The following is a 13,598-nucleotide window of genomic DNA, read 5'->3' on the forward strand; positions in this document are numbered from 1 at the left end:
TATTTTTCATTAATTATTGGATAAAAAATACATACGACAACTAAAATTAAGAAAAATTTTAACTTACGGTATGCACTGTGATAAAATCCTAACAAATGAAACTAAATTAAAAAAGACCCGAACACATGGGATCAAAATCACGATTTTTCCTTATTAAAATTTAAAAAGAAAATTTTACTTGTTTTCAACGTCGGTGCCACTAATCTTTAGGTTCATATTCATTATAAATTTTTAATCCAAAGTGCTAAGAAGGGGTTATATATGTATTCAATAATTTTAAGATAATTTATTAATTAATTTAAAATAATTCCTTTATATTCTCATAATAATATAATGCAATGCCAGATGATAATTTTAAATTAGTTAAGGTATATATATGTTATATGCATAGTGGAGTTAGGGGACTCACACTCATTAACTATAGATAAATAAATTATGTATTAATTAATTTGATGTAATGTGCCGCGTAATTGAGCCTTGTGGTATGGTATAATAATGTCCACTCTAACTTTCTAGACTTATAAATTTATTTTGTAAAAATATGTTTCATATATGGGTAGTCTTGAAATTTAGAACTGAACAAATTTCTCATTCGTAATCGACATTTGAGTTTTGTTAATATTATTAGTGCCTCGACAAGAGGACTTGAAGAGGGCACATGACTTCATTCTTATATATGACGTCAGATGATGTGGTGTGCTAGCTCTCACCACATCATGATTGAAGGCTTTATACGAGTATTATCTGCTCTGACAAGAATCATATAGTTTTATTTTGGAAAAACGTCTTGCAAGAAAAGGGAGACGTTGAAATTTGTAAATCACTCAAATCTCTCGTCTGATACTAATTATGTATATATATAGAGCTCATATAGTTCATAAAATTACACACAGCTAGTATCCCCCAAAATTTATTTATGTCTAATTAACAAATAAATTTATACATTAGACATCATTCACTGAGTTATTATTTACTTACTGTAGGTCAAACAATTTTTTTTATTACTAAATTACCCTTGTAAGGAAGAAAATATACCCCCTTGTATACATTCGTGTGCGAAAATGTATAAGTGTAGTTTAGATATAAAAAATGATGATTTGTTTGACATGTAATAAGTCAATAATAAATCAGTTGGGGTGAAATAATTTTCATTCAAACTTTTTTTGTTAAATTTGGTGAACTTTAACTAACGAATAGATATATTTATTAGACAAAAATAAACTTAAAAGAGTACTAAATATATTTCTTAAACCACAATCAATTTACGTGTTATTACAATAAAATATTAGGGGAGGACTGATGTAATTATCCCTCACTTATATATGTATAACACAACATAATAAGATGAAATATTGGCAAGTGGAGAAATGCCCCCACCCCATCTCTTGCTTTTCCCCCACCTGCAGCGGGCACATATTATAGGAAGCCAACATATGGAACCGCCAAACTAACCCTCCTCAAGTACCTTTCTTGCTTTAACACATCTGCTCTAAAGTTGCTTATTTTTCCTCTCTTTCATCACTCTCCCACACCTTTTCTTTTCTTCTCTCTCTCTCTATCTTCTTCCCTTAATTTCTCCCTCTTCCCTCTATGGCTACTGCTTGGCCGCAGGTAATTAAACCACACAACACAAACATGCATGTTTCCCTTCAATCATATCATCCATCTCATCATCACAATTACTTCTTTCTAGGGTTCAGATTAATTTTGTAGCCTAATTTTTCACAATAAAACCCCACCACTGATGTATCTTTTTGCTTTGATTTTCATGTTTTCTCAACTTTTTCTTTCTTTTCCTTGGGAGAAAAAAAAGGCTGCTGATCTGATCAAAAAACAAAAGCAAAAGCTCACTTCATTTGTTTCTATAGCTTTTTCCTAAGTAAGATAGCCCTCATCAAGATTTAAGAAAAAAGCTTCTTGTTTTTTCTTGTTTGTTTGGTATATATAACTTTGGTGTTAATTTTCTTGATTTCTTTAAGCAAAAGTTGCATTACTGATTCATCCCTTTTAATTTCCATCTCAGGGTATTGGAGTAGTGAGGCCAGTTGAAAACCCAAGAACTAGCACAGAGAAAAAGCCTAGGCCAAACAAGGAACAAGCTTTGAATTGTCCGAGGTGCAATTCCACCAACACAAAGTTCTGTTATTACAACAACTACAGTCTTTCTCAGCCCAGATACTTCTGCAAGACTTGTCGAAGGTACTGGACTCAAGGGGGCACTTTGAGGAACGTCCCAGTGGGTGGAGGTTCAAGGAAGAACAAAAGATCCTCATCATCTTCATCCAAGAAAGTGATGATCCCAAATCTCAGCCCTCCAAAATTTTCACCTCAAAACCCTAAGATCCATGATGGGCAAGCCCTAAATGTAGGTTATAATCCCCCCATCTACAATGATTTTGCCCCTTTAGTACAATTTGGGCTTGACCCTAAAAACCCTAATTATAATAACCACCCTTCTCACAGCTTTTCTCTTCTCACATCCACTGATCAGCTCCTCTCTTTGCCAGTAGTTTCTATGCATCATGATCACTTCAAGCCAAGTAGCTTGAGTTTCTCACTAGATGGGCTTGGTAATTTGCAAAATCACACAAACTCATCAAGAACCCTATTCCCTTTTGAGGAATTAAAGCCTGTTTCAACAGCTCATGATGATCAATTACATGAATTTGGGCTTCAAGATCATCACAGAGAGCATGAAGGGGATCATCATCAGTCAAATCATGGATACTGGAGTGGCATGTTGTCTGGAGGTTCCTGGTGAAAATCTCATCATCAAACCCTTATCTAATTATTGTTTTACTTTAATAACTTATGTTAAATTTTCTTGAACTACCGAATATTTTAGTTTGAATCAGGTCTGATCCCATCAAAATTACATTTATCATGTGATTAGTATATAATTTAAGAAGAACGATCAATCACATGAGAAGTGTAATACCTCTGTCAGTAATTTAAGAATTACGAATGCTTGTTATGATTCTTGTTTTCAGAAGTCTTATATATATATATATAGGTTATGAACTTATGCATGTGTCGTTAATTTCCTTTTCTCTTTCTTGATATTTCTTAAAAAGAAAAAGAAAAAAGAAAATCCCACTTGGGTTCTTGGTGTTGGGTTTCTTCTGCAAAATTGCCAGATTTGCTTCTGTCATGTGGAACTGTAAATGCCTCAACTTTTCTTCCATTTTAGCTCTCTTTCTAAAGCAAAAAAGATGAACTTTCACCCATTCATCGTTCAATTCTTAGCAGTCCATCCATGCATATATATATCAAATCTCAATTTCTGTGCATCGTTGGAGTTGTACTTTGTACAGCACTTGTTTGCACGTTTTCATTTGGTTTCAAGTATTCATCATCAGATACATATAATGATATATATATATATATATATATATATCTTGTTGTACTTGTTAATATATATGGTCCCTATGCTTCCCCCAATTGTCATCATCATGCAATATGGAGATGTTTCCATTTATATATCCCAAATTAAAATATATATATATATATATTAATTGTTTTAGTTTTTTTTGTTTTCAATTTGTCACGGATTTTTTCGTTATTCTATTGTAAAAAGTCATTAAAAATAAATGTATTTTTTGGGTGGTGTGATGACCAATTTCGAAGCAGAATTTTTTTTATATAATGTATGATTACCAGTACAATATATAATTTAATAATATTGTGAACTATGTGGATTATATTATATATCAGCACAATATAAATTTCATTATATTATCATAATTGTTAATAAGAGATAGGGAATTTAGTGGGATTGATGATGATTTATTTATTTAATTATGTACTTGTGTTATTAATTTATTTTGTATTATCAAAGTAAGTAGTAGTATAGCAATGATGGCTGGTTTGTGTTTTCAGATTCTTCCAACCATTAAAGCACATTGGAACAATTAAAAATTGCATATAATATGAATATATATATATATATATATATATACATGTATATGTGTGTGATATACAGATAAGTAGACATTGGCCCATGATTCATAACTTTACATCACATGGTAGAGCACTAATAACTAAGGGAAGTTTAATGCATTACTATATGATGAGAATTAGGTTATGATTTTTTTTAATTTAAATCAGGTCTGATCGAATTAATTTAATCGTATAGTAGGTGTCTTATATTAGTAATAAGATTGATTATCTTTTTAAATTGTACACAAATCATATAATACGTGTATTACACTTGTCATATAATTAATTTCAATCCGAATTAGAATTTTTCCTCACATCAGACTTGACTTCATCTAATTGATTGGGTAGTTGATGATAAAAGGCACACGTCTTGCATCCATTGTAAATGAGAAGTTTGGACGGTTTATAAGTTCCGTTCACATCTTTCATATGATGCGTCTTTTTAAAACAAAATTATAAAGCTCATAAAAAGTCAGAATAAATAATATTTTGTGCAACAGGGTCCGATTATGTCTCTCAACACATCAAGAGTAAGTATTGTTATGTTTACTATATATAAATTACATAGTAAATACGATTTATTTATGATTGTGAATTACATTTCATTATATCAAAACTCATTTCGATCGAACTAAAATCTTTCTATAATAAATTACATTTTTTTTAATCTTGGGAAAAGAATTAGGGGGCCACAAACATTCCCTTCTGCAAGCGTGCATAATGAATTTTCTAATATTTATTTAATTAAATGACAAAAAAATAAAAGAAATAATTAATCAAAATTAATGAAATGAATAACTTAAAGATGCATGAATAAAAAATTATTAATAAAAGAATATGACTATTTAAGGAGAAAGAAGTATATTAAGAGTATTTAGGTTGAGTGGAAAAAGAGAAAATTGAAGTTGATTTTTATATAATTTAAATATTATATGCATTAATTCAATTTTATTTTAATGAAGAAAAATAGAATTAATTAATTTTTATTTATATATTTTGAAATGCATATATGGATTAGAAATCCTTCAATTCATTACCCTATAATTCTCATTCACGTTGACTATCATTAGAATTTATGTCAATGGGCCTTTTATGGGCTACAACTAATCTGGGCCAGGCCCATAAGCGAAGTGGGCTAGATCTTGAACTTGTTCTTCTCATTGCTTTTCTTTTTTTTATTTTTTTTCTAAGAAAATTCTCTTTAGTACTGGGCGTTTATGGGTTATTAGAGGTATTTTGAAAGTAGAGAGTATTCGACTAAGTTTATAAATTTTTTAAAATATTTTATAAGATATGTAAAGTGCTCGATAAATTTTTCAGAAAATGTAATTAATTATAAGGTTAAAAAACATATATTAAAACCTTATGAGATTCTTTAAAAAAAATTTGACAAGTTAATTCAATTTTCTTCAAATTATAATTACAAAATTATCATAAAGAACACATTATAGGTCCCATGTCCTTATTTTATTTTAATATTTCATAAGTTTCTTTTTAGAATACGATACCACATCTTTTAAATCTGAAAAAAAAAATTACAACATGTATGAACTTGTAAGATCTTATTTTTACTAGACTTAGCGAAACACCCTTTTATTCATGAATATATATTATATTTTAGGATAAATTACAACGGGCTTCTACAAGATTTGTCATAATTATAAACACTTTATTGTTGTTGAAAAATTACAGATATCCCCTTAGAATTAACGCCTGCAATGGGCTGCCACAAGGAGATATTTGTTAGACGATCGTTAATAACAGATGGGGCATTTGTAGTTTTTTAAACAATGAAGGGGTAGTTGTTGTTATAGCAAACTTCACGGAAGCCCGTTTTAATATTTATTGCCAGTTAAAATAATTCAATATCATATTTATTTCAACAGGAATATATTACAAGCAAACTCGTTCAAACATACTAAACAGAACGTCAGTAACCACCAACAACAACACATATCAGCTTAAATCAACAAGTTCCAAAATAACAAAAATAAGTAAACGACAGGTAAAAACGTGCATCTTACGTCCGGAGAAAAACAAGAAATTTACTTAAATATATTTTTCATAATATATAAATGCACTTCACTTGGCCTCAGTATTCTTTCACAATCTTGGACTTCTCCACAATGTATCTCCCCTCCTTGTATTTCTCTCTTGCATCAAAAGCTCTCACATAAGTCCACCCCATTTCCTCCCCACATTTGCTGCAGAATATGTTAGCAATTGTGTAGTAACCAGTCATCAGTTGTTTGTCCTCCTTTGCCCCAACCACAATGTTCATTGCGTGCCCAAACATATATGCTTGCCCAGTTTTTGCCTACAATAATAATCAAAATAATTAATTAGAAGCTTGCAAATTAAATTAAATTAAATATTTGATTTTAATAATTACAATATCAGGAGTTATAGAACAATTGTCAATTGAGTTCCGTGAAAAAATAGGGCATAACTTTTATCATTGATTATGCTGTGAAATTAAACAAAATTAAATATTTCATCAATTTTCCTAACAATGTCTTAATTACAATTATCTCTATTTGTTTGATAATACAAATACCACTTTGGTACTAACAGTTGTATAGTAAATATTTTTTCGTGACAACTCATTATAGAGGGTATTTATAATTTATTAAACGATCACTAATTTTAAAGGATATTTGTAATTTTTTAAACAACAACGAGCTATTTACAATTATAACAAATTTTAAAAAAATTATTATAATTTACCCTTACAAGTTCTTCCTCCTTTTCCTTTTGGGGGTAAATTCTTGAATTAAATGAATTTCCAACAATAAATAATGGATTGATTCCCAGTTTGAGCAAGCAATAATTTGGATGTCACCAATTTAATTAATTATTTCACCACATCCAAGTAATATACATATATATAATATTTTTGTGATGGAAAACACAACATATATTCCTAAATAAATAAAAAAGATTGAAAATTCACCTTAAAAGACTTGGAAAGTAGATCCTGATGTAGAGCAATAGGGTTCCTGCAGTTTCTGCAGCTGTAAATTGGGCGGCCTGTCATTTCCCCCATTTTTCAACTGAAATATATATATCAAAATTATTAATTAAGACAATGAAAAAAGAAATATATAGAAGTGGGAGAGTAGTTGATGCTCTGCCGAGAAAGAAGAAGCGCAGAAGCAGCTGCGAACCTCAAGAGAGGATGACTTTAGTTGAAGAAAAAAAGCCAAGGCCTTGACTTCAAGACTTGGTGTAAATAAAAAATAATAATTATATATATTATATCAATATTAATAATTTGAGTAATACATTCATATAATAATAATTTCAATATACTTATATATTTGATGTGGCTTAATACATGATTAAGAATATTGTATGAGCTCTTTAATCTTAATTTTTAATAAATAAAAATACATTTATGATTTTGTTATTATTTCACTTTCCTTGTATATAATTGGCGTTTTTCTTCCCAAAGTATAATGATCTGTTTATATAATTTTAAATTCTAATAGTTTGATGGCTTTTTCGGTCATTGTTATAAAATGAAAATTTTATTATTCTAATATCTTAAATTACGTCTTAATTAATTATTTTAAATACTTTAACAATTTATTTCTAAAATAAGATTAAATATCGTTAAACTCTTAAAATATTTTATAAGATGTAAAAGCTTATAAAATATTTTAAATAAGTTTAATATGAGTTTGTAAAATAGTACATGTCAGAACGATCAAATCTGATTTAAGTAGAAAAGTGGGACCATAATTATAAAAACATAGGTTAAAACTATCAAATTTGGGGTATTTGTATACTTTAATATGTGGATTGAAGTTCTTAATTTTAATTCAAAATAGGAAAATTTATATAAGGTTAAAATAAAAATTGATAAAATGAAACTTGGAAGGGTAATAAAACCAGAAAAGGAAAAGGAAAAAAAAAATAAAAATTGTAAAGGGTGCTTTTTTGAGTTGGCGGATACATAGAAAAGCTGAGCTGTTACGTTTGCTCAATTTCTTTCGTTCCTGCTCTAATTCTTACTTCTGTTCGATAAAAAATCAGAACCCAAAAACCCTAATCAACCGTATAGACTTTCTTTACTTCGCTTCTTCTCTTAATTCATCGTGAATACTCATGGCGGATGCTTATTGGAGGTATAGCGACGGCAGGCAGCAGCCAGCGGCCCTTACTCCTCACGTGGTGAAACGGCCCCGTTCCGACTATGGTAATTCTCTGTTCAATTATCGATTGATCTCTGGAGTTATGTATGAGGCGAATCCTGTGAATTATTTTGGGTGCGGGTGAGAAGGTTTGGGGTTTTTTTTAATTTTATTTTATATTTCGTGTTGGTAAAATTGGGGTTTAGAACAAGCTAGCATTTTGCGAGAATGATGTTTTAAGAATAAGTAGTGAAGTGCAAATTGATTTTATTTAGCTTAATTTGTTTGAATTGGTTGGGTGAAGTATTTAACCTTAGTTGAGATATGTTGGAATGTAGGTTAAATTAATGGGTAAATTATAATCTCTAGGAGTTTGGTTGTGATTCAGTCATTTAACGGCTGCTTGATTTGTGATTTTATTTTATTTTAACAAAGTCTCATTTTCGGATATGCTAAAATGCATTCAAACAAAGGAGCATTAGCATAATTGGGGGTTTGTTAGGTTTCACATAGTGATTCGCGTTTTCATGTTTCTGATCAGGGTTATCAATTGATGACTTTGGATGCATATGTGAACCATGTTTCCCTTTATTGGTTTGTCAACTGATTTACCTTAATTATGTAGAGATCCCTAGCAGGCACGACTTGTCTGGCTACTATGCCCGTGAGGATGATAGGGGAGGATTGCGCGTTATTAGAGATACTGACTCCATTAATGCATCATATGATCGCTACCTGCGCAGCACGGTATTCACTTTGTCAGTTGTTTTCAAATTTGTGGGGATTAATTGGTTCATTTGTCAGGCTATATTTGCTGTATGTGAATGTTCAAAAATATTGGTTTAATGTACCAGCAAATGCCATCATATGGTGGTGACTCAGGAAGATCTATGAGCAGTGGACTTGGTGGACATCATCATGTTGATGATCCACGTGTCATGGCAGTGGGAGGATCAGAACCAGCAGCAAGTACAAAAATCCGGTCTATTGGGGTAGAAGCAGTGCAGCCAGAAATTTCACTTCCTCCCGATGCTAGCAGCACGTTGTTTGTAGAGGGCTTGCCTGCGAATTGCACTCGCAGGGAAGTATGCCGTATCCTTTCTGTTGTATAATGTGTATTTTTCTGCTAGTTTTGTTGCTTTAATTTGGTTTGCAGATATATTTCGCCCATTCGTAGGATATAAAGAAGTAAGGCTTGTAACTAAAGAATCAAGACACGTAAGAATGTGTTTGATCATAGAAGTTATATGTTCTAGCTGTGTTTTTACTTTAATGATAATGCCTGAAATTAACCTGTGCAGCCTGGGGGTGATCCACTAGTGCTTTGCTTCGTTGATTTTCAGAGTCCAGCTCATGCAGCCACAGCGATGGATGCTTTACAAGGTAAGGTTGGCCCATGATTCAATGTTGTTTCCAATGCAAAAGCACTTTTGACTTGGAAAGGATTGGTCTGGTCCTCCTTTTGTTTCCCAATAGATTAGTTGGATTCATTTCAATTCTCTGTGAATGCAGAATTCGTAAAAAGAGTAATCCTTTGTTTTTAATCGTCATATACTGTGTGTGAGAACAAAGATTCCTTGATCTTTTGGGGCAATGGAACTTGATGGGGGTTGTGGGATATCAGCTTCCATTGAACAACTTGAATATAGTTAGTAATGGCCTGCTATGGGGCAAATGACGAATGGTGTGAGGCCAGGGCCATTCTTCCCCAATCTGTTTCTCATGAACAATTTGGCCATAGTGCAATGACAATTGGCTTGGGCTAGAGCAGTTCTTAACAGGCCAAAAGCCATTCTTCAGTGCCTTTTTTAAGGCGCGTGGTACACCCATGGTGCTTTCTTTTGAAGAGAGACCAGTCAGTCGGATTATTTTGATAGAAAGGGGGGAAGAGCTAAGAAGCCTCTCAACAGCTGCTCCAGTGTTTCTCTCTTAGCATGTATACCTTCCACTTCCGTCTTTTTTCTTTCCCCAGGCTCGGTTTTGCTCTTTTCCTTTTTATTTTTTCCTTTGCCTTCCCATTCTTTTTGCTAGTCCGTTTTGCTCTCGTTTTTCTTTTTTCTGTTTTTGTTTTGCTTTTATAATTTTTGCAAATTTTCATATTGTAAGTATTGAATTCGAGTTAAAACTTTTATATTGCTAAACTATTGAAAATATTGTTAAAAGTATGTGAGTCTATTGCTGAAGTATTGCTCGCATAGCACAAAGAATTTTACTTTGCTGAGATAAATGTCCATATTGGTTAAATAAGAGCTGAAATTGATCGGATTTAATTAAATAATGGCTGAAATTTGTGTGACCCAAGTTCTCTTCTTCGTAATCTTTATATTTGTATAGCAGTACTTTTATCGAAAGCCACTAATACCAAAAGCATAAAATTTACTTATGCAATTGCGCAATTCGCTTCAACAACACCCGCCGTGTGCCATGCCCCATGGCTCTGGGGCACTTTTGCACTGTGGTACATTGGCCTTAAACAACTATGAACTTGGCATCATTACCAATCTGTCCAGACAATTGTTAGTTTCATTTGAATGGGACCGAAAGCATGATAAGTCAATGTGGCTGGCAGAAGACTGTCATTTGCATGAGTGCTTACTCCTCTCTCAGTACATTTCTCAAAAGGTCTGGCTTGTGTAGTGTGGATTCCTCCCCAACTAAGAAGACATCTACTCTGAATTGCCACACATGAAACTGAGCACAATGTTGCCAAGAAATAGCCCACTTGTCATTTTTGACTGATTCTTGGTCCTAACTCCTTACCTAAGCACTAGAGGTGGATAGAGAATTAGGAATATCTCAATTGTTTTCGTGGTTATTGCGAGTCTTGTGGAATTATGAAAATCGTGATGATTGTATGCATTATAAGGGTACATCCAGTGGAATGGAAAAAATAAGGAGTGAAATTGCGTAGCATTAATGGGGTGTCGTGACCTTTTTGAGACTAAGTTCAGAATTTGACAGGAGTTCTAGGTCACTACTTCATGAGTTGGAGTATGTATTCTGGAAAGTGAAATATGGATCTTGGTTTGAAGTTTCTCGGTTCATTATCTAACTTTTTCCATCAGAATAAGGAACATGCTCTAGAGAATGTTAGGCTTCTGTATACCTGGAACCAGATAATGAACTTTGGTATATAGATCACCTGTCCAAGTTGGACATGCATCTCCCCTTTTCACTTGGTTGTGCCTTCCTCTTTATTTCTGGGGAAACTAGAATATTGAACACTTCTCTACAGTAACTAAATGGAGCTGAAGCTTTTGCGGGTTTTGATTTAGTTTAGCTGTAAGTATCACGAATCAGCCTTCATTACAGCAGAAAGAAAAGTGTTGGATGCACTTGGTTCCTCAAAGGAAAAGTTTGTGTTTCCTTGGGTAAACTGAAAATTAGCTTTGATTGGGTGGCATCATATTATTCTGTGGTTTTGGTGTGGCCATTACAATTGATGCTCAGTAAGAAATTTTCATAATATAGCTTGTCCCTGAACTTCAACATTGATGCTAATGGGTGCATCAATATTTTGTTACGGGTGCCAAAAGCCATTTTATCTTCATCTAATTATTTTGAAAAAGGATAAATTAGATGTAAATACTCTAGGTTTAATTTGAAACTAGAGATTACTTGATGAAATCTCATCCTGTGTCAATTTGTTGCATTATGTAGCAAGAAAACAAGGATATTATGAAACTAATATCCCCATTTACGTTTTCTAGAAAAGATTGTATTGTTCTAGTACCTATAATTTACTGATTCTGTTGTTCAATATAACAACTATTTAATTGATCAAATGGGCACTCAAGAAGTTAAAATAGTGAAGTGAAAATGACAACCCCTGACACAATCTGTTTTCTGACATCTCTGGTTTTCCATAATAATTCAAAGCGACAGTTGGGACCATAAGATAGTCGAGCTAAATGTTGCAGGTTATAAATTTGATGAACATGACCGTGACTCAGCTCACTTAAGGATTCAATTTGCTCGCCATCATGGTGCAAGGTCAGGGGGCGGGCATCGTGGGAAACGTTGATATTATGGCTTGACAGGTGACAAATACTATCTGTACAGGCTTGAACGTTTATTGTTAATGGCGATTTCGGTTTTACTGAAAGTTACCATTGGTCAACAAATCGCTCTGAACGTGAAACAGCGCTTCTTTGTAGGACCTACTGAGTGAGGAGATCATGAGTTGTGTGTACCAAAGACTTGGAGTTTCATGAAATCTTTGCAGACTGCTTAAGACTCAGTGGGTTTACATCAACTGCAGGGATACATGTTTGCATTTAGAGCTGTTTGCCTTTCCCTTCCCTTTAGTTTATTGCTAGAGTACAGTGTTGTCACCGTATTTGAAAACTATGTAATAAGTGCTGGTAATTTGGAGGCTACCTTGTGTAACTGCTGGTGTGATGGTGAATTATCAGCGTAAGATTATCATTTTGTTTGCATTACAGATTCCTTGGTTTTTAGACATGTTGCTTGTCCCTAGGGGGCAACTAGTGGATTGGGCTCAAAATCTCCTACTAGAGGTTTTGGGTTCGAACTCGGGTGAGTGCATAACTGAGATGTGTGTGTGTGTGTTTGATGTCCTTTTTTGAAGGAGGTTCTGCTCACTCCTGTTCCCGCCCAGCTCGCTGTAGTTAAAAGTGGATTTCGCTTCTCGCACTCTCTTTATGTGGTTTTGGAACTTTCTTTAACTTACACAATTTGGGCGAATCTGTGGTAATCTGCGTCTTAACTATTTTGGAATACACGTATGGATGCGGTTTTACCTTTATGTCTCCATGTAGGCTTTAATCTTTTGTTTTACAAAACAGGAAATTTCAAGAATCTCTTGTTTAATTAATATTCTACCATACTTGACTGAGGACTCAATCAAATCTATAATTTCCCGTATTTCATGCTAATTCTGCATCATGCTGATCTGCTTGCTTTTTCCCCCTTTATTTTAAGTAGTGGTGTAATGGGGATTAAGATCTAGGTTGCCATAATCAGAAAATTATATTAGGATTGCCCCCAAATTCTAGGATTTCTTTGGGAAACCTTAAGTTTATTTTATTGTTTATTTTATTGAGTTTTGCAGTCTTGATGACTAGTTTATCTCAGCACTTAAAAACCTAAATATTATGTTCATTGATTTGAGGGTTGTAAATGCTGTATGGTGGAAGGTATTTTGAAATGAGTTGGTGGTATCTTCCATTTGTGGTCTCTTTCCTTTACTGTTTGCGATTAAGATTAATGACCTCAAGGAGGTCTTGTTTTAGTCGAACAGCTCTCAGCTTAACTTTCCTTCTGGGCTAATCTCAGAAAGATTTCCGTTTTCCCAATACACTACTTTTCAAAGCGCTTCTGGTTAACCGTCCTGTCTCATTCCTGTTGCTGTATGCTTCGTGCAAAGCAGCATTTCACCTTTTGGATTCCAGCCATGAAAAACCAAGACATTTATTAAAAAATTTGGGGTATCGTTGGACGGGTGACTTTTTATTTCTGTGTCTTCATCATCTAGGTACAGTTGGTTGTCACCCACGGAGA

The 13,598-nt window shown here is 33.1% G+C and overlaps 3 protein-coding genes across 6 annotated transcripts; 2 read left to right on the top strand and 1 right to left on the bottom strand.

The window, feature by feature from the left end:
- On the top strand, positions 1,439 to 2,974 carry LOC105166761 (dof zinc finger protein DOF4.6-like). Its single transcript, XM_011086232.2, has 2 exons — positions 1,439 to 1,611; positions 2,024 to 2,974. Exons 1-2 carry the CDS (start codon positions 1,591 to 1,593, stop codon positions 2,759 to 2,761), a joined length of 759 nt encoding a protein of 252 aa, XP_011084534.1. The 5' UTR covers positions 1,439 to 1,590; the 3' UTR covers positions 2,762 to 2,974.
- On the bottom strand, positions 5,792 to 7,153 carry LOC105166762 (protein yippee-like At4g27745). Of its 2 annotated transcripts, XM_011086233.2 has the most exons (3): positions 7,107 to 7,153; positions 6,893 to 6,992; positions 5,792 to 6,256 (listed from the first exon to the last, which is right to left on the bottom strand). In XM_011086233.2, the coding sequence occupies exons 2-3, from the start codon at positions 6,983 to 6,985 to the stop codon at positions 6,032 to 6,034; spliced, it is 318 nt and encodes a 105-aa protein (XP_011084535.1). In that variant the 5' UTR covers positions 6,986 to 6,992; positions 7,107 to 7,153; the 3' UTR covers positions 5,792 to 6,031. The 2 variants fall into 2 exon arrangements, with proteins under 2 accessions (XP_011084535.1, XP_011084536.1); XM_011086234.2 differs by lacking the exon at positions 7,107 to 7,153 and having other exon boundaries at positions 6,893 to 7,090.
- Positions 7,895 to 12,537, top strand: LOC105166763 (RNA-binding protein 1-like). 3 transcript variants are annotated; one of them, XM_011086237.2, is made up of 7 exons: positions 7,895 to 8,140; positions 8,701 to 8,822; positions 8,930 to 9,167; positions 9,232 to 9,293; positions 9,377 to 9,458; positions 11,996 to 12,115; positions 12,220 to 12,537. In XM_011086237.2, the coding sequence occupies exons 1-6, from the start codon at positions 8,050 to 8,052 to the stop codon at positions 12,097 to 12,099; spliced, it is 699 nt and encodes a 232-aa protein (XP_011084539.1). In that variant the 5' UTR covers positions 7,895 to 8,049; the 3' UTR covers positions 12,100 to 12,115; positions 12,220 to 12,537. The 3 variants fall into 3 exon arrangements, with proteins under 3 accessions (XP_011084539.1, XP_011084540.1, XP_011084538.1); XM_011086236.2 differs by having other exon boundaries at positions 7,896 to 8,140; positions 12,233 to 12,537; XM_011086238.2 differs by lacking the exons at positions 11,996 to 12,115; positions 12,220 to 12,537 and adding an exon at positions 9,588 to 10,026.

Source organism: Sesamum indicum, linkage group LG7 (assembly GCF_000512975.1).
Source record: "Sesamum indicum cultivar Zhongzhi No. 13 linkage group LG7, S_indicum_v1.0, whole genome shotgun sequence".
Taxonomy (NCBI): Eukaryota; Viridiplantae; Streptophyta; class Magnoliopsida; order Lamiales; family Pedaliaceae; genus Sesamum; species Sesamum indicum.